Source organism: Myxine glutinosa, chromosome 3, assembly GCF_964187855.1.
Source record: "Myxine glutinosa chromosome 3, kmMyxGlut1.1, whole genome shotgun sequence".
In the NCBI taxonomy this organism is placed as follows: Eukaryota; Metazoa; Chordata; class Myxini; order Myxiniformes; family Myxinidae; genus Myxine; species Myxine glutinosa.
The window spans coordinates 91,064,928-91,085,969 of NC_136263.1; the positions used below are offsets into that span (position 1 = coordinate 91,064,928).

A 21,042-nucleotide genomic window follows, 5' to 3' on the forward strand; every position below is an offset into this window, starting at 1 on the left:
GGAAGAGAGAGTTGGTATGAGTGGATAGAAGTTGGTCCATGTTGTCAGACAGCGAAATGTAAATGGAGTCATCACTGTTTGGAGGATGCTACAGAACACATATGAACAAAAGGTGGGAGCGGAGAGGAAGCCATAGCTAGAGGTACTCCTGGGGGTGGGGTGGAGAGAGGGCAGTGCAGGGAGAGTGAGTAAGAGAGTTTTTGATAAAGATAGCAACCCCACCACCAGGACAAGGCTCAGGTCTATCATTCAGGAGGAGGGAATAACCAGGAAGAGATATTAAGGAATCAGAGACATCTTGAAGGAGGAAAGTTTCTGTGAAGCAGATCAAGTCTGGATTGTCAGAAGCAACCTGAATGGAGAGATCAATCAGGTTTGAGCGAAGGTCCCAGATGTTTGAGATCCATACCGTTAATGAAGAGAGAGGGGGAGCATTGGGTGCAGGACAGGGGAGGGGCTGGGTAGGGTCAGATGAAGGATGAGAGGGGGAGGTCGGGAGAGCAGTTGATAGTGTGTCAGAGATTACAGAAGAGTTACAAGAAAGGGAAGTATGAGGAGGACAAAAGGTTTGGTGATGATGGGATGAGGCACTGTGAGGGGTTGTTTCAGGGGGGTGGGGGGGGCAGAGGAAAGTAGAAGGTTTGGGGAGGTGGAGGTATGAGATAGAAGGGAGACGAAGTGGGAGGATGCAGCTTTGAGGAGGAGGGGAGAGGGGGGAGAATTGCATAGGGATGGTAGGGGGGGAGATTTGAAGGGGAGGGTTTGGGGGGAGTTTTGAAGGGGAGGGGTGATGGGGGAGTTTTGAATGGGAGGGGGGAGGGGGGAGTGTAGAAAGTGGATGATTAATGAAAGACGAACATTTATAACAAATTGGGTTTATTGTAATTTTCAAGTTCGAGATTCGTTTAAGAACGATAGAGGAGGGGTGGAATGAAAGTGAGTTTAGAGCATGTGGTGAGGAAGAATTGTAAGAGATAGAATTTTTTTTTTGAAGTGGAATGAGTTGACGAGGAAATTGAAAAAAACCTTTTAAATAGGAAGAAAAACAGTGTGTTGTAATATACCACTGAATAAAACATTGCAGTGGAAATGTTAAACATATTTAAATAATATTTAAACAAAGCCTTGAAAAACAATCTTATACAGTATTCACAAAATACCGATGGGGAGTGGAAGCCGAGAGGGACAACCATGAGTCACGTGAACAGGGCAAAAGGTGGAAGGCAAGGAGATAATGGGGGCGGGGCGAGACAGCACACGTGGACAGAAGCACACGAAACAGCAGACGTGGAGAAAAGGAAATAAATGTTTTTTTTGTTTGTTTTTTTGGTTTTTGGGGGGGGGGGGGTTGGGATTTAAAACATTAGACAAAGAGTAGATGTTCTGGGGAGAAGGGAAAAATCTAAGAACCAAGCAAAACAGCGAAGTAAGGAACTTAAGTGAACAAGCTTCAACGGGGGAAGCCTCAGGCTACAAGGCCGAGCACGCGGAGCGAACAGAAAACGATTAATTAATTACGAGTTACAGGAAATTCAAACCAAAAGTAACTCGAAACAAACAATAACGCATGACAATAAAATAACGAGTGGAAATTTGACAAACACACGAATGGAAAAATAACTTAACTTTTGATGCCCGGAGAGAACAAAAGTCGCCACCTCGTTCGAGAAACCGGAAGCAGAAGTCTTTGACTTTTGCTTCAGATTAGAATTAAAAATAAAAATCTATCATTTTCTGTAATGTGTAAATAAGTCATTTGATATTTTATCTCTTTTTGAGATTAACTTTTGTTAGAATAGCTTTTATTGTCATCTTTTTCCGTTGTTCTTCAACATTTTCCTTTGTTCTCCTTTGATCTTTAGGATGTAGTGCTATATGCTTCCCTCTTTTGTTGCATTCCTATTAAATATGGCTTGTAGGTTATTGTTGTTTGCTCTCAGGATATGATTGCCACCCAGACAGTAACTCCCATTGAGTGTCTCCTCCAAACTTGGTTGCTGTGAATAAAATCTTCTAAACTTTCCTATTCACAGCCAATCTCTTCCAAGACAGCATTCTTGGCTCAGTCCTATCTTAGTCTATATAAACATTTCTCTTTCCTTGGAAAAATCTGGACCAATTTGCAAACAATTGCACTCTCTGCTGAAATTTTTTTCACTCCTGTAACAGAAAGCCGTTGCAGCGTCGCAAGATGCCTCTGTTTGCATCCTACTTCACAACTCCTGAACAGGATTTGCCCAGATCCCATGAACAACATCGTCTAAAGGCCAAAGTATCATTTGCATTTCCCGTCAGGGCAACAAGGCACAAGGGTGGCTGCAGTCTAAGTGGAAATAAATTGAGATTTCAATCTTTCATCCCCTCTTGGTTATTCCTATTCCGGCATCTTAAAATTATTTTGCTTACGAGCATCTTGGGGCACTCGGAGTGACAAACCTTCATTGACCAACACACTCCTTGCCTGCCTCCTACTTACAAGCTCACTGCTCGCTGAAGGTCATTTCTTCTCTTCCCTTCCCTCAAATGCAGATTATTCTCTTTTTTATTTACTTTTCTAATTATCATCCCTTGAACCATTTTGCAATATTTTTCTTCGCTCTCCAGGCATGCTTATATTTAAATGGTCTCAGTCAACTTACCCATTATCACACCATTTTTAGTATATAAAATTCTTTCTCATGGTATCATTTGGTTATTTTTTTCCTAATCTTTTCTTCTGTATACAAAAAGTGAAAAACGTGTGTGTTTTCTCAAGCTCAGCTTGTCAAGAATGCATGCGCGCTGCGTCTCGAAGAGATGGAAATAAAACCAACGAACTCTAAGTAACAGGAACATTTACTTTTTTTTGTTGGAAAGTCATCTCGGATTCCGCATATCTACTTGCATGATTTTGTGTGAGCAATGCTAATAGCCATGCCCGGCACTATAATTTCCTTAGTTTTCCTTAGTTTTGAAACAAATCCAGTTGCGATCAACTTAATCGTAAGAAAATGACTGCGTGTGCAAAGGCAGAAACAGAGGTGTAAAGTCAACACCATTAACAAGGGGAATGAACCGACTTAAAATATGAACAAACAACTCGGCTAGGGCCACCCTCCCTGCCAGTCTGAAACAAGGATTAGACATTTCTCATCGCCTGCTGTGCAGCTGTAGCAAGCCAGGGCTGGCTGGCGGCAGCTATGGGAAATTTGTCTCAGCTTCAAACAGAAACTGCACTCAAAAATTAAAAAAGGCAAGTGGATCCTCACATGAACACATGTCTGTGGTTTTAATGGTGTTTGCACTATTATGTGAATGATGATGCATTGATGCCCATGAGCATTGGACAACAACATAGATAAATCAATCGGAATTGAAAAATGAAAGCTTCATATGCTGCAAATCATTGAGTCTAACGTTCTCGTTGAACGACCCATTAATTTACCTTTTACAAGAATGCTGTTGGCCGAGTTAACAAAAATTTGAGTTACCAACAGCACAGGTGCAGTAAGAGATAGCAGCACTTCCTTGCCACGACTCGACAAACACTTAGAGTAGAGTCACCAGTTACAGACGTGGCACAAGGAGACGGGCTTGGAGCCTCTAACAGCACCTGTGCTGGCAAGACACCACCATTATTCATAGCCGCGTCACGGCGCATTCACCTCTGGTTTCAGATTACACCTTTAACTATTGACTCTGTACCTCAATGCTTTCTTTCCCCCTCTGCCCCCCCCCCTCCCCACCCTTCCCCACAACCAAATCCATTCCTTTCTGTCCCCAACCAGGAGAGATAGCCTTGCTTCTGGATAGACCACGAGCTGCCACCGTGGTTGCCCGTGGACCTTTGAAATGTGTGCGCCTCGACCGGCCTCGCTTTGAGCGTGTCCTCGGCCCTTGCTCTGACATCCTCAAACGCAACATCCAACGCTACAATAGTTTTGTCTCGCTTTCTGTCTGAAAGACATTGCCACACTCCTCTGAAAACCCCTCCTCTACCAACAAGCTTTGCTTTTCCTACTGTACCCCCATCCAACAACACTTAAAAACACTCTGTCATCGCAATCTTCAGGAACGGCAGGTTGAGACATTTCAATCGTTTTTTTTTTTTGGTATTTGTGCATTTATTCATTTTCTTCAGATCGGGGGGTGTGGTGCAGTTGCTTCTTGTCGGTCAGGTTCTAAGGAGACTGTGTGTCACGCTCGGAAGAAAAGAAAAACCGTTCATCGCTGTGGATTTCCGTTGCTTGGCAATTTGCTTCATATCAGTGCCAAGCATGTGTACGAAGAATCAGATTCCCACATATGTATTGTGGGAAGAGACAAAATGCAATGGGAGAGGGTTGGGGTGGTTGTGGAGAGGGGCAGTGCCGGATATACATTGTAGATGTTGGAGATTATAGTGAAGGATGGAGTGTGCTTTGTAGAAGCACCCCAGGCGTGGTTCCGCTCTTTTAATGCTTGTGGAAGGTTCTCCTTTCTCCAAAGAAATAGTGCAGCAGGTTCGGATGGGAATAAATGTGTGTGAACTGCCCCTCACCTTTGCCCTGGTGCGGCGAGCAGCGGGAATCCCTGCAACTCGGACGTGCGCAATCTCGCACAACAAGCCTATATTTTCCGATTTGGCCCAGCCAGAAAATCACAACGCCAGGGGCAATGGCCATAGCTGCCATGTCACAACACATCGCACCATCCTTATGCCATTCCTTGGCCTCACAAATCTCTTCCACTCCTAGCTGCATTGCGTTCCATCGTGCACAGGAAATGTGACCCTGAGGTCCCTGGGGCATTGTGCCCCCAACCCCTCAGGGTACCCTGTCGCAGCACCTGACACTCCCTTAGGCTTTACTGCTCGGAATCGGTTTTACCTTCTCGCAGGAACAGATCACAACTTTGCAAAAGCAGTTTTCACTACACTCCGTTACACTACGCAGGAATATAGTGCACAAACGGTGGCATAAAACAAGTATTTATATTATGTTATAGGTTTCAAAATGATGTATTTGCATCACGTGATGATGCCCTGCAAATTGCCATGCGTTATCTGGTTTCTAATGCTATGATATTATCACCATCCTGACTGCACAAAAGAAGATGCTGGCACTATGCAACTTGGTCTCGCTTGTGGATGCAGTTCCTGCTCCACTGCTATATTTTGTGAAACCCATTCCAGACATTCTATGGCATCATGCAACAAGACACGTACTGGTGAAATATTTTCATGTGCCCTCTATGTCTGACAAATGTGTCACAGTGTTATGTTTTAGCCTGTGTTATGTCAATTATAAGTACAATACTTGTGTAGTTTAACAACTGTGAACGTGTGTTAAACACTTGCTGCATAGCATGCTGCTTTACAATAGTATTTTCAACTTTTTGACCGCTGCACACTGGGTTCAGGGTGTGCTGTGTTTGGTTTTGATGATGATCTCTTGTGGTTTAGTGGTAACGTGGTTTATTTTGATTCCTGTCTCATACAAGTCTGCTTGAGGCATCATGCTGAAGTACATGACAGTTTCTGCACACAAACCATGCTCTAGCCAAACGGTCCCACAGGAGTCTCATACTCTGGGTGTTGTATGCGATCTTTGTTCCCATGTAACAGCTCTTGTACTTTGGATTATAATTTCAAGTGGCAATAAAAAGATTGCTCTTCATGGAGGCTGCATCATCAAAAGGAATAATTCGTTTTAATGACTACAGACAACACAAGGGTGAGAAGCACATTGTTCTTATATTGCCCTTAAGTCAGACACAAAACAGTTGCATCGGTGCATTGCTGAGATAAACTTGGCAGTTGTATAAGATCAGTGGAATATTTCAGCACAATCCATAAAGTTTTTTTTCTCTCTTTCGCCATTTTCTTGAACATCCTCAACACCATATAACTAAAGTTATGACTGACTCCTTACTTGTGTATGCCACTAGTTATAAATGATGATTTGTGTTAAACGTAGGCTCCTGCCAAAGCAATCTTGACATTGGCATACATTTCTTCTCCAATACGTACAACTTCTAATTTATAACTTTCAAGATTCCCCATGTGAACTGAACTCCCTCCACCCCCTTTCAATGCTAGGAATTCCTCAACGTAATAACTTTCTCTCCCACTAGCGTCAATGGTGAAATAAGGGCAGTTTCTCCTCCTCTTTCTCTCTTACAAATTTTTTTTTTAAGGACTAGCTGAAGTACCCGCGGTGTTGCCTGGGGAAATACAATGAAATGCAATTTATTAATTAAATTTGTGTTGTTGATAACAAATCACAACAACCTCAATATACGATCTTCACAAAACATATTACTCGATCTCTCCTGGGAAAACCGCAGGCAGTGTATAAGCACAAGACCCGATGGAGGACTCAACTGTTTTTATCCAAACAGCACTCAACCTTTCTCTGGATGAAGGAGGAGGCCATCTAAAGTTCGGTCGCATTGGTCCGAATGCATAAAAGAACAAACAAACAAGAAGACGTCATGCAGAGCATGATACTTGCAAAATCCGCCCCCCCCTGCTCCCCAACAGTTTCCATTGATACAGCAAATTGTCCATTTCATCAAGATTAAATTGACGATCTTGATCAAAGCTCAGGTTAATAGGATGAAAAGTGACGATTTTTCAGATGAAAATTGATGATTTTAGAAGTTCCACCTTGAGTTGACCTTTGACCTTTTGACCTCAAACATGGTTTCCCAATTCAGTGAGGCGCTTTGCAAATTCTGTTACATTTTCAAGTCAATCGGATGAAAATTGATGATTTTAGAAGTTTTACCTTGAGTTGACTTTTGACCTCAAGAATAGTTGGTTTCCCTATTTAGTGACTCAATGTGAAAATGCTGTTCAATTTTCAATTCAATCGGATGAAAATTGATGGTTTTTGAGATGAAAATGATTTTGGAAGTTTGACCTTAAGTTGACCTTTGAACTTTTAACCTCAAAAATAGTTGGTCTTGATCGAAGATATTTTGGCCTTTGATCTTGATCAAAGCTCAGGTTAATAGGATGAAAAGTGATGATTTTTCAGATGAAAATTGATGATTTTAGAAGTTCCATCTTGAGTTAACCTTTGACCTTTTGACCTCAAACATAGTTTCCCAATTCAGTGAGGCGATTTGCAAATGCTGTTACATTTTCAAGTCAATCGGATTAAAATTGACGGTTTTTCAGATGAAAATTGATGATTTTGGGAATTTGACCTTGAGTTGACCTTTGACCTTTTGACCTCAAAAATAGTTGGTTTCTCAATTAGTGACTCGATATGCAAATGCTGTTCTAATTTCAAGTCAATCAGATGAAAATTGATGGTTTTTCAGATGAAAATTGATGATTTTGGGAATTTGATCTTGAGTTGACCTTTGACCTTTGGTCTCAAATATAGTATGTGTCCCAATTCAGTGAGGCAATATGCAAATGCTGTTCTATGTTCAAGTCAATTGGTTGAAAAGTGACGATTTTTCAGATGAAAATTTATGATTTTAGAAGTTTCACCATGAGTTGACCATTGACCTTTTGACCTCAAAAATAGTTAGTTTCCCAATTTAGTGACAATGTGCAAATGCCGTTCTATTTATAAGTCAATGGGATGAAAATTGATGGTTTTTTCAGATGAAAATTGATGATTTTGGAAATTTGACCTTGAGTTGACCTTTGACCTTTTGACATCAAAAATAGTTTGTTTTCCAATTTAGTGACGATGTACAAATGCTGTTCAATTTTCAAGTCGATCGGTTTTAAAATGGCGATTTTCGAAATTTGACCTCCATATGACCTTTGACATCAAAATCAATAGGCTTCTCATTTGGGATGACCTCTACAACTTGGTGACGTTTTGTGATGATCGGTTTAGAATTGTGACCTGTATGCCGGTGAAAAACAGACAGAATAACAAACGCAACCGACCAATATACTTGAAAAATCTTCGATTTTGCAAGTAACAAACATTCCTCTTTATATATTAGATAGCAGAGGGAGTTAGTGCATTACTTGCTGAAAAAAGTAATAGTCTGTGTTTTGCAAGAAAACTATAGACATTGGGTGGTGTGCGTTTAAAAGGTTCTAGATGGTTTAAACTCCAAAATGTACATTCCAATTCCAATATTGTGTCTAAGGGTTCAAAAGGGGCTCATCTCTCAAACATGTAAAAAGGGTCTAAAAAGGTCCAAGTGGTCTAAAGCACTAAACGGTCAAGCGTCCAAGCTCTCTAATCTGTCTGAAGAGTGTAAGGGGTCTGGTGGTGTTATGGTTTAAAAGGACTTCAGGGGTGTAACAGTCTAAAGATTCTTGGGATTTAAAGGGTATAAAAGGTCTAGACTCTAGAGTCTAGACCTTTTATACCCTTTAAATCCCAAGAATCTTTAGACTGTTACACCCCTTAAGACTCTAGAGTCTAGACCTTTTATACCCTTTAAATCCCAAGAATCTTTAGACTGTTACACCCCTTAAGTCCTTTTAAACCATAACACCACCAGACCCCTTACACTCTTCAGACAGATTAGAGAGCTTGGACGCTTGACCGTTTAGTGCTTTAGACCACTTGGACCTTTTTAGACCCTTTTTACATGAAGGGGTATAAAGTGTCGAAATGATCTCAAAGGAGAAGGGGTGTTAAAGGATTTTCGCTGTCTTAAAGGGTCTTCAAGGTCTTACAGGTATTTTGGGTCTAAAGGGTCTGTGGAGCCTTAAAGGCCTTCAGGGTCTTGGGGGTCTTAAATGGTCTTAATTATCTTACAGTTTTTTGGGTTCTTCAGAGTCTTCGATGTCTTGAAGGGTCTTCGAGTTCTTAAAGTCTCTCTGGTGTCTTAAAGTGTCTTTGGGGTCCCAAGGGTCTGAAAGGGCCTTTAAAGGGCGTGGTGGATGAAAGTGGTGGATGAAAATACCAGAAGGACAAGCCACAGATAGGACTTGGTCTGTGTGCCAAATTTGATGGTTGTTGGCTCAGCTGTCTTTGCAAAATAAACACGAACATACAGACACAGACAGAAACAAACAGACAGATGACAAATTTTTTTTTTTAGATTAGTAAAAGTACTGAAGATTATAGTCAGGCAGTTGTCTGGGGGAAATTCAATCCATCCTGTAGTGCTCAACTTCACCAAAGGTGGCGCTATTCAACTCAACTGCAACAACGAGGAAGTATACCCCATCATTTTTCTCGGGAGTTTCCCAGCGGCCGAAGGAACTGCTAACACCACTAAAACCTGGCCGGTACATCCTCTTACCTCTGTGACAAATTTGGTCCAAATCCATCCAGAGGTTTAGGGGTATGTAGGTAACAGACAGACAGATCGACATTTATAGTGATTAATTCGTTTGTTTTATTGTTATGGATTTAGTGGGAAAAAAATGTTTTCACCATTTCATTCTCATCTCAATTAGTAAACGGGAGATTTTTGTTATGACCATTTAATTCTCATGGCATTTAGTAATAATTGAATAGCTGATATGAAAAACATTTAGAAAACGAGCTATACTTAATAATAAGTATACAATAAGGTGGGGAGGGTTTACCATTGCAAATCTGAAAACAAGAAGAACCACAACGGCACTCGGTAGAGCACATACCACCACCAGGCTGAGCAGTTTATGTTTTCTATCCCACTGATAGGCCGGATCTGGATTTGGACATGAACTAAAATCGAATCGGCTTGTTCTTGTCACCTAACAAACTCGTTCACTAAGTTTAGTCATAACTCGTCCATAACTTTTTTAAATATCAGGTTATATATCACATTTCACCCAATCTCTCAATGGTGAAGAATCACTTAAAAAATTAAATAATTCTCACATCCGAATCTATATTCTGATCTTCAACAAAATTGAATGAATTCTTCCTCGTCAAACACAACCTGTCCACAAAGTTTCGTCCAAATCTGTCCCCAACTTTTTGAGATATCCTGCTATGTATCGTTTTTGGCCGTATCTCCCAATGGTGAAGAATCACTAAAAATTCTAGTAGCCGGAACCGAATCAGGATTTTCACCAAAATCTAATAATTTCCTCCTCGTCACAGACACTACCTCTCTGCCAAATTTCGTCTGAATCCATCCACAACTTTTTGAGATATCTTGTTCACAGACAGACAGACAAACAAACAGACAGACACGGGTGAAAACATAACCTATGTCCACCTTTGGTAGCGGAGGTAATAAAATAAAGATTTTAAAGGTTATAGAAAAAAATGTATTTTCTCAGAAGTTTGCTGCCGTTGATGCAGCGTCTTTTATACCACCTTATCTAACGCATTGCATTCGTTCTTCATACCTGTAGTTTGTGTCGGTTATGATATCCTATAAAACAGTAAGTTTCCTATTTGGAATGATTTTCAATTTTGTTTGACTGACAGACAGAGACAAAGTAAAAAAAATATTATCTCACTCGTCTCAGCGCATGTGCGACTCAGAGCCAAAGTTCCGTCGAACTACAGGTTTGTTTTCCGATTTGTGTACAAAATATAACATTCAATTGAAATTAAGTTGTTCCTCGATGATAAACTCAAGTTTGTGGATGGACAGACTGACAGACAAAGTGAACCAATTGCTTAACTCCGCTATTCGCTTTGTGTGCGCGGGGTAACAGTGGAGAAGAAATGGGGTAAGTGGTGAGAGGAAAGAGACTTGGACCATCATGGAGGACCAAGGTAAAGACTTGGACCAAGGAGGCTCTTTTGCTCCAACTTGGACCAAGGTAACTTGGACCAAGGAGGCTCTTTTGAACAATGACATTCACAAGTTTATGTCGATACCAATCTTGGATAGCACCACACCCCTCTCTGAGAAACACCTTTTTATCTTCAAGGTAAAGTTAGGCCCTGCCGAAGCACATGTACTTATGCATGATGCAACTGAAATGGAAAGCAATTGTATATAAAATGATGAGTTAGGCCGTGAGGTTAGTGGGGTTCTAACACTTTTTCATTCATAACAGCAGCATCAACATGGTCCCCAAAAAGGAAATCCACAACATATGAATGTGTGTGCGAAATGTAATGGTAATTAAGCCCCTTTATAGGAACCAATATCAACTGTTACACACCAATAATTAAACATACCGAGAAGAGTATTGACGATGACACAATATATCGATGCCGATAGGTCATTTTTGTTGATTTTTGCAGTTCATTTTTTGAAGTGTTGATTTTGAGAAAAATATTTTAATTAACTTTTCTTGATGACCCAAGATGCAGTTGCTAAACTGGTTGGATATTAACTTGGAATCCATTGAAAACATTGATCCGACATCATTGTGTCATTGTTGTCATTTTCCAATATTGGGATCTGATGCTGCAACTGAAATAGAAAGCAACTTGTAACTTGTACCAATTGTTGTATTGCTGAGATTTAATCTAACTAGGGCATGCCCGTACTATATCTATATCTAAAATTATATCCCCCCCCTCTATTTACATGAAATGGTTTGGTCCAAAGCGAACGGCTTGCGAGTACGGTGACAATCCCCCCCCTCTATTTACATGAAATGGTTTGGTCCATTCGCAAAGCCAAAGCGAACGGCAGTTACGAATCGCAGTTACGATGAACCGCAAAGTAGTTTTAATTAGTTTTAAAACATAGTTTAACGCCAACATAGTTTGCCAACGTGAAATAAATGAATACGCTCTCAAATGTGCCGTCCGAGGCAGAGTCTGTTCGGCACGTTCGGCACACGTGATAGCTCGCTGCTCTCTGATTGGTTGAATCGTTTTTTGGACATAGCTCGGTAACTACTTGTCCGATTAATATGAAACCTTGAAAAGGCACATCCTCGGGTCCCCAGCAATATACCTGGCAAGTTTCAAGTATATCGGAGCGGTAGTTGTCGAGAAACAGCGGTCGCATACACACACACACACAGACAGAGATTAGTGGAATTATAGATAGATACCAGTACTTCTTCTTTAATTTTTCCTACCTTCTTCTGTGTTTGACCAAGCAATGGTTTTGGCCAAATATTTTACAAGCCAGGCCAGATCTTGAATTGAAGTTTGCATGAACTTGGAATTTGGCCAGGGCACTGGCGATAGCTTGCCTATTCTTGAGGAAATATGGTGACGGTGAACGTCCTTCAACGGCCAATCATGGCAGATGAATCCTTCCGATTAACACAAACACCAGGGTGAGAGTCATAGCTGTGCTGAGATTCAAACGCTCAATTGTGAGTGTGCAGACCTCAAAGGTATCCTGCCAGGCTTCTGAAGCATAATGATTTTTAAATAGTATAAACACATGGACACTGCTTGAACTTCCAGGAAAGAAGTCGGTATTTCAAAAAAGTGGATCTGGGGTGAATTAACTGGGGTAGAAAAGATCAAGGTTTTGGATGGGGGAAGATAAGAGATGGTGGTGAACAGCTGTTTTAAAGACCTGGAGGGATGAGTGGGATTGAAGAGAGTGAGGGAGTTTGTGCCAGAGGCGGGAGAAAAGAGGAATGAAGGAGTGAAGGTGAGCAGAGAGTCTCATGTATACTCTTGAAGGAGCTGCGCTCCAACGCGAGTCGAAAGAATTGACGCGACCAAAGACGGAATTCGTCCGAGTTGCTTTATTGAAACAAAACAGCTCAGGTATTCTGACAAGCCCGTTTATCGGGCAGCAATATATATACACATTTATGTCGGGAAGTTTGCCCGGCAAAAGCTATACCGGGCATGCCCGGGTGTCAAGGGCGAGCCTTGGAAAGGCGAGTCTGGACCTGCCCGGGCGTGTTTGGCTGCGGCCTGGCAAGTCGAGGCTGGGCGTGCCCGGGCGCTCTGGACGAGCACTGGAAAAGCTAGAGCGGGCATGCCCGGACGCTCTGGGCGAGCCCTGGAAAGGCGATAGCGGGCATGCCCGGACGCTCTGGGCGAGCCCTGGAAAGGCGATAGCGGGCATGCCCGGACGCTCTGGGCGAGCCCTGAAAAGGCGATAGCGGGCATGCCCGGACGCTCTGGGCGAGCCCTGGAAAGGCGATAGCGGGCATGCCCGGACGCTCTGGGCGAGCCCTGAAAAGGCGATAGCGGGCATGCCCGGACGCTCTGGGCGAGCCCTGGAAAGGCGAGAGCGGGCATGCCCGGGAAAGACGAGACCGGGCGTGCCCGGGAGGTCCGGGCGTGCCCGGGAACAGTGAGTCCGGGCATGCCCGGGAGAGGCGCGTCTGGCCGTGTTCTGGCCGGTGCAAGGCGATTGTGTGCATCCAGCGGTAACCGCTACACTCTCATGTATACTCTCATGTATTGTCTTTGTGCCAAGTATGAACAAAATCGGTCGATGCATCTCCTAGATATGGTTGGTGGTGCATGCACGGAGGGATGGACAGACGGACGGACGATACACAATCCATAAGCCCCCAATGGGGGCTAATAACATCCACGCATTGGATAGAACCACGAATAACCAACGAACAGAAGGTTCCGATTGTAAATTCTGCCAAAGCCGTACATTGTGGCTCTTCTTTCTATGATGTGGGTTGATAGGATGGTGCAGAGGTAGCACACTCAACTTTGAGCCTATGGCTGTCTAATCTTGGTTCGATTTCCGACCTGACTATATAAACTGTCGGATTGGTGTTTCACAAGCAGCTGAGGCTTGAGTAGAGATGCGGAGCAGCAGAACGAATTCGTTACCGAATCTCGGTCAAATGTGCATTTGCTATAAATATTTCCATGCCAAATGAAGGTGTTTTCCAAACATGGCTGCATCATGTTTATCGTGTATTATGCAGACCTTCACAAAATTAAAAACAGGGGGATGTTTGGATGGAGGGGGTCACTGATGATGGGAATAGAAGGGAGAGGATGGCAAGGAGAAGAGAGGAGAGAGAGAAAGGAGGTTGGAATGGGATAGATAGGATCGAGTGAGGATATGGGAGGGAAGGTTTGTGCATATAGCCTCTACGGGCAGGGGTAGGGGATTCTGCCATATTTTTTGCAAACCTTATAAGGATTTGTCACAGTTTAACAGGATGGTGCATAGTTAGAGCACTTACTTTGTAGTTTGAATTGTACCTTGTAGTAACATATTGAATTGAGTTATAACCATTTTCTTTATAACAGGGTTTCCCTGTAGCGTCTTTGTTGTAATGTTGTATACATTCACGTGAAAAAGTAAGTACACCCCATGTAAAGTTTTGACTTTTTCAACATATTTCAACATACAGCTATTTGATCCTCATTTCAACAATATTGAGAGGTGAAGGTGATATAATATAACAAATATCATGAAACATTTACATTTTGTAGTCCATTGTATAATTTAAATAAACATAAATGCAAATTTCGCATGTGGAAAAAGTAAGTACACCCCTACATTTATTACTACTTCAAATACCTAAAATTAGAATCAGGTGCACCAGCTCAGGTGCAAATGATTAGAACATCGTTAGAGAGGATCTTGGAGGAACCTGTCTTATTTAAACCTCAAACATTTAGTTTGGTTTGCTCTTTGTTGTTGAAGTGTGCGGCTTCACCATGCCTCGATCAAAAGAGCTTTCTGAGGCCTTCAGAAAGAAGGTTATAGATGCCTACTTGTCTGGAAAGGGATTTAAAAAGATCTCCAAACAATTTGAAATCAATCATTCGACTGCCCGGAAGATCATATGCAAGTGGAGAAGATTCCAAACAACTGCCAACTTGTTCAGGCCAGGTCGCCCCAGCAAGTTCAGCCCGAGAGCAGACCACAAGATGCTGAAAGAAGTCTCTAAGAACCCCAGAATGTCATCACGGGACCGACAGGTAGCTCTTGCCACTGTTGATGTCAAAGTGCATGAGTCTACCATTAGAAAGAGGCTGCACAAATTTGATCTACATGGGAGGTGTGCCAGGAGGAAACCTTTGCTGTCCAGAAAGAACATCAGGGCAAGACTAAAGTTTGCCAATAAACACCTAGGCAAAGACCAGCACTTCTGGAACAATATGCTCTGGACAGATGAGTCAACGGTCGAGCTATTTGGCCACAGTAACAGAAGACATGTTTGGCGAAAACTAAAGACAGCATTTGACCACAATAACCTGATACCAACTGTAAAGCATGGTGGTGGAAATATTATGGTTTGGGGCAGCTTTGCTGCATCAGGGCCTGGGCAGCTCACCATCATAGAATCCACTATGAATTCTTCATTGTACCAGAGGGTGCTTGAGGATAATGTGAGGCCACCTGTTGGAAAGTTGAAGCTCAACCGAAAGTGGACCTTGCAACATGACAATGACCCTAAACATACCAGTAAATCCACCTAGGAATGGCTGAAAAGAAAGAAATGGAGGGTTCTGGAATGGCAAAGTCAAAGCCCGGATCTAAATCCCATCGAGATGTTGTGGGGGGATTTGAAACGAGCTGTGCATGCAAGAAACCCCTCAAACATCGCACAGCTGAAATAATTCTGCATGGAGGAGTGGGCAAAAATTTCTCCCAGTCGATGTCAGAGACTGGTAAACAGTTATAAGAAACGCCTACTTGAGGTTGTTTCTGCCATAGGGGGCAATACCACCGAGTAGAGCAAAGGGTGTACTTACTTTTTCCACATGCGAAATTTGCATTTATGTTTATTTAAATTATACAATGGACTACAAAATGTAAATGTTTCATGATACTTGTTATATTATATCACCTTTACCTCTCAATATTGTTGAAATGAAGATCAAATAGCTGTATGTTGAAATATGTTTTAAAAAGTCAAAACTTTACATGGGGTGTACTTACTTTTTCACGTGACTGTATGTGAATGTAAGTTGTATGCCATCCAGGAGCTAGATATCCCAAATGGCAAACTACTGTGATGGTTCACCAGAGGACCTGAGTTCAATTCCCAGTTTGGTATGTAATTTTTCCATATATATCAATTGATTATTTTCAATCCTGTTTATTTATATGGTGGTATTCTATTGGTCTCCTACTGGTTCTATTGACCTACTGGGTTTCTATTGGTATTTCTACTGGTCCAGTACTTCACTTTCCTTATTGAAACCAGTAGATCCTACTGGTCCAATTTCCTGTGGGATTTTCATGGGATTTGTCCGATTGGTTTTCTATGGGATTTTCGACCTGGGTCAGCCGTGCTATAAACTATCATCCTGGTGTTTCTCAGTCAAGGTGTTGAATTTCAGTGTCAACCTTTGGATAGATGTTAGGCTGGCTGTTACGTCTGCTAGCATTAGTTGATGGATGTTAAATAACCCATGATGTGAGTCATTGCTGACTCCCTGAATTACAATTTCGTGGCTAAATCGCCTCGTTGAATGCCAGGCCTTACCCTTGGTCAGACGTTTTGTGAAGGTGTTTAGCCAAAAACTCTCCCGGCTGACCCCTCAAGGTGGGAATAACTGGCGCAGTTAAAGAAGGAATAGTAGTAAATAACCAGACTCAGTGGCCTCATGGTTAGAGCATCCGCTCTGAGTAAGGGAGGTCGGTGGTTTAAACTCCCAATCGAATCATACCAAAAACTTTATTTAAAAATATGTGCTGCTTTCTTGTTTGATGAGAAACTGTTGCGGAAACTTGTCAAGAAACTGTTTCGGCAGCACTACCGCTCTGTAAAGAGTACGGTCGGCCGACATCAAACCAAATCAAAGTAGTAGATAAAGATTTGTCACTTTATCCAAACACAGTCGATTCAATAAGATGAACACTCAATAATATGCATCACACCTCTGATAAAGTTTTCTTTAAGTCAAAACTGATTTAAAAAAGAAAGATTTCACTCCCTCGTTTTTATGTATTTGAGGAAAATGTTGCCAACTCTCGGCTTATCCTGCAGAATATTACAATTAACTTCGCCATTTTCCTGAGGCCATACAGGTTATTTGTCTCTTTATATGACAAGGGTCTAGGCTCATGGAGTAGCTGAACAACAAAGGACTAATTATTGAAATCCAGCATGGTAAGTAAAATCGTGGTAGGTAGAATCCAGCGTAAGTGTCACTTTTGGCCTTATTTACCTGTTTAGTCCAATATTGTTACTTCAATAGATATAAAACGAGAGCAATGCGACTGTGTTGCCAATATACCTCCTGCATAGTTCCTGCACATGGCAACAGGTAGATGCCCTCATTCACTGTCATAAAAAGAAACAAGTTTGATTGAATTCCCTTCAGACGTTCTTAAGTTTCACATTTTACCAGACATAACAGGTTTAACATCGATCGGTGAAGCTGTTTCAGAGAAGGAGGTTGTTTATTTTTTTGGATAAAAAGTCGAGGCTCGTGTAAGAGCTAACACATTAAACACAAAAAACATAAACAGACACATAAAACATATAAAAAAAGGGAGCAGGAGACAAGAGTGGGAGAGAGAGGGAAGCACACATGCACAACAACAGTAGAGAACAGGGACATCAGGAGATCTGTAGAAGGGGGAGGGCTGTTTGAGGATGGAGGGCTTGGATGGAGTAGGGGTGGAGGGGTACACTGTATAATACAAGTGGACACTACTAGGAAATTCAGGAATGAAGTCGGAGATTGAAAGAGATGGATTTGGGATATATTAACGGGGGTAGAAAACATCAAGGTTTTGAATGGGGGAAGATAAGAGATGGTGGTGAACAGCTGTTTTAAAGACCTGGAGGGTGGAGTGGGATTGAAGAGAGTGAGGGAGTTTGTTCCAGAGGCGGGAGAAAAGAGGAACGAAAGAGTGAAGGTGAGCAGAGAGTCTTGATTTTGGAAGTTTAACCATAAGAGGGTTGCTGGCAGATCTTGTGCGACCTGTAGGAATATTTGAGGGACAGAGCACAGACAGAGCTGGGGGAGCAAAGCCGGAGAGGAGTCGGTAGAAGACAGAAAGACCACCTACCTGCCTGTGGTGAGTGAGTGAAAGGCCCTCAGAATCGGCTTCATCGTGGGAGATTCCAATGATTCTGAAAGTTTTGGTTTCAACAGCGTGAAGCCGAGATAGGTGTGAGGCAGGAGCACCAGCCCAGAGGGGAGAACAGTATTCCATTGAGCTGCGGAGCTAAGCTTTGTATGTGGTGAGGAGCTCAGGTGTGCCCAGAAAGGACTTCGCATGACGGAGAATGCCCAGATGGCAACTGGCTTTGGAGGCCAGCTTGGAAATGTGATTTTCCCAGGAAAGATCACGGCTGATAGTGAGACCCAAAAGCTTGAATGACAGAACTTCTTCAAGAATATTGTTGACAAAGTAGATGGGAGGGTTTTCCGACCGTTTTTTCAGAGACAAAGTGAGAGTGCGAGTTTGTCAGGATTGAAAGACATGTTCCACTTGTTCGAACAGTTTGTGATTTTATCCAGGTCTGCAAAGAGTGAGGAGGCTGCAGGCTGACAATTTGAGGGTTGAGATATGGAGCGGCAGAGAGTGGAGTCATCAGCAAAGAGATAGAGAGGATTTTCCAGAGAGTGAGAGAGATCTTTAATGAAGACCAGAAAAAGCACAGGGCCCCGAACACTGCCTTGCGGAACTCCAGCCTGGACAGGAAGGGGAGATGAGAGAATTCCATTCAGGGCCACATGTTGACTGTGACCAGAGAGGAAGTCCATAAGCCATGCGTGGAGATTTCCATGGATACCATAACAGGAGGGTTTGGTGAGCTGAGCAGGGTGCCAGACCATATCAAAGGCACAAGATATGTCAAGGGAGATGGCTCTGATTTTCTGTTTGGCGTTGCGAACCTCCATCCATTGTTGAGACAGTAGAAGCAGCATGTCCAGAGTAGAATGACCTGGTCTGAATCTAAATTGATAAATTAGCGATCAAGCCATTGGAGAAGAGGTAGGATTTGATGGATGCCATGACCTTCCTGATGATTGGGAGCATGCTGATTGGTTTGTAGTTGCAAGGATCTGTTTTTGCACATATTTTGTGTAAAGCGGTAATGTTCGCTGATTTCCAAGCAGATGGAAGATGACCTTGAGCATAAGAGTCTGAACAAGAGAGGGTGAAGAGAACAGAGAGAGGCTGAGATAGAGTGGCAGGGCAGGATTTTAGGACCCGTGGGCTGATGCCGTCTGGTCCAGTTGCAGAATCAGTGTCAAGGTTTGACAGAAACTTCACCACCTTGTCAGGAGAGAAGGACACAGAGTCCAGGAGCAGCTGGGTTTGACTGGGTCAGGTGGGTACAGACAGTAGCGGACTGGGTCTTAAAACCGGCCCGGGCATCCTTCACCTATGTCGGCCCATTATTCATTTATATGTTGCTTGTCTGAGAAAATAGACAAAATGCTTGAAAAAAAAAAAACTAAATAAAATCCACTAAAAATTAAGTTTATTTTCAGTAACACAAGCACATGTCATGTCTAAGAGAGTAGGTGCCTGCGCAGTTTGCTGCTTCTGGCAGCCACACCATCCATGATGTCCTTAGTTTCAAGTTTGGCCAGGATCCCTTTTTCCACAGACATCAACATCAACGCCTCAAGATGTTCTTGTGTCATTGTACTTCGCAGACGGCTTTTGATTCTCTTAAAAGCAGAGAAAGCCCGTTCACATGCCACTTGTGACACAGGCAGCGTTAGCAGCAGCTTGGAGGCAAGCCCAATGCTCTTGTCGGCATCAGTGAAGAGGTTCAACTTGAGGAGCACCTTGTAGCAGCAGAGAGGACAGGCTTTACATGACTTACATGTACTTGGCAGAGTCTTCCTGTCCTGTTCAGACTCACTGTCCTCCTGCACTGTATAAGCATCTGCTACTGATTGTTCAGTGTTGGCCATTGTTCTCCAAGGCTTTGCAGTTCTTTTCGTAGTTGTTCCGCAGTGACACCATCATCAAATCTCAGCAAATGTTTATGCAGTTCTTCCATAGCTCCCGATGGCCCTTGATCAAAGTTCCTTGGGTGAAGAAGTGAGAGATCAGCATACAATGTTGATGTTGCTGATCTGTCAAACCGCTGCTCAATGCTGCTCACAATAGTGTCCACTATTCGGTTGTACACTTCAATGCGATACTTCTTTCCTGGGTCAGAAGCTGATGTAGCCTCAACTATGGACAGTTCGCCATCAATACATTTGTGCTGTCTTTGCCGTTTTATCGGAAGGGACTCTTCCATAACAAGATTTAAATCCATTTCATCCAGCTGTTCATTAGCCCATTGAACAAACTTTGCAGCTGCATCATGACGAGCTTGGAAGTCATGCCGTAGCATCTGCATATTCTCTAGCAATTCATCCATTCATCCACGGTGCACAGTCAGCAGATCCAACTGCACAGTTTGTAGATACTTGGAGAGCTCTGTAGTGCGGGAGAATACTTGCAGATATACTTGTGCAGTCAGAATTGTTTCAAACTGCAGGAGACTGGCAATGTATCCCTCCCTTCACCTTGGCCTTAACAGCTGCTTGGATCTGGTCAGCAACTAGTATGGCATTAAAAGTGGTGATAACTTCCATGAAAAGTGCTCCAGTTGGGTTGTTGAATGAACCAAAAACCTTCTTCAAGGCGGCATCCTTTGACCACCATCTAGTTTCTCCGATAGTTCCCATTCGTTTCACAGTAGTGGAGTGTCGACTCCAGATGTTCATTCGCTGATAAGATTCCCGAAAGAATACTGCAATTTCATTCAGTAGTGAGAACAGTGATGCGCTAGTCACCACAACACTTGTAGCTTCAGTCACAACGAGATTTAACACGTGCGTGGCACCAAACATGGATCTGCATTGGAGCTTCCTTTGATAGCAGAGTACTGAAGCCTTTGTAGCGCCCCTGCATGTTTGCTGCACCATCAGTTGAGTTTCCAACACAGTTCTTGAGGTCAAGATTCAGTCCTAACAAGACTTCAGAAACACGTTGCACAAAAGCTTCGCCAGTAGATTCCTCACATTTCACCACACTCACTAATCTTTCTTGGATAGTGCCAGTGCTATCAACATATCTAAACACAACAGAGCACTGGTCTTGTGTTGAGATGCTTTGAGTGGTATCAATTTCCACAGCAAACATGTCTGTTACTTCTTCAGAAATCCAATGAAGTATCTTATCCCGGATAACTGTGATAACATAATTCACTGTAGTTTTCGACAGCAGAGTTACCAAAGAGCCTCGACCTCGTGAACTCTTTGCCTTCTTATGTTGCTTCTTGCTGTTCTGGACAACGTGAGAGAGATGATCGGCTGTGCAGGAATCATACTTCCGAAGTAGTTTTACAACTTCCAGAAATGTACCATG

At 42.7% G+C, this 21,042-nt stretch overlaps 1 protein-coding gene across 3 annotated transcripts in view; it reads left to right on the plus strand.

Moving 5' to 3' along the window:
- Nucleotides 1-5,636, plus strand: part of PRKAR1B (protein kinase cAMP-dependent type I regulatory subunit beta) — a 211,360-nt gene extending 205,724 nt beyond the window's left edge. For all 3 annotated transcript variants that reach the window (XM_078774248.1, XM_068110517.2, XM_068110516.2), the window contains exon 10: nt 3,768-5,636. In XM_078774248.1, the coding sequence (XP_078630374.1) occupies nt 3,768-3,940 (173 nt within the window). In that variant the 3' untranslated portion in view covers nt 3,941-5,636. The remainder of the gene's footprint in view (nt 1-3,767) is intronic.
- Nucleotides 5,637-21,042: the final 15,406 nt, after the last annotated feature.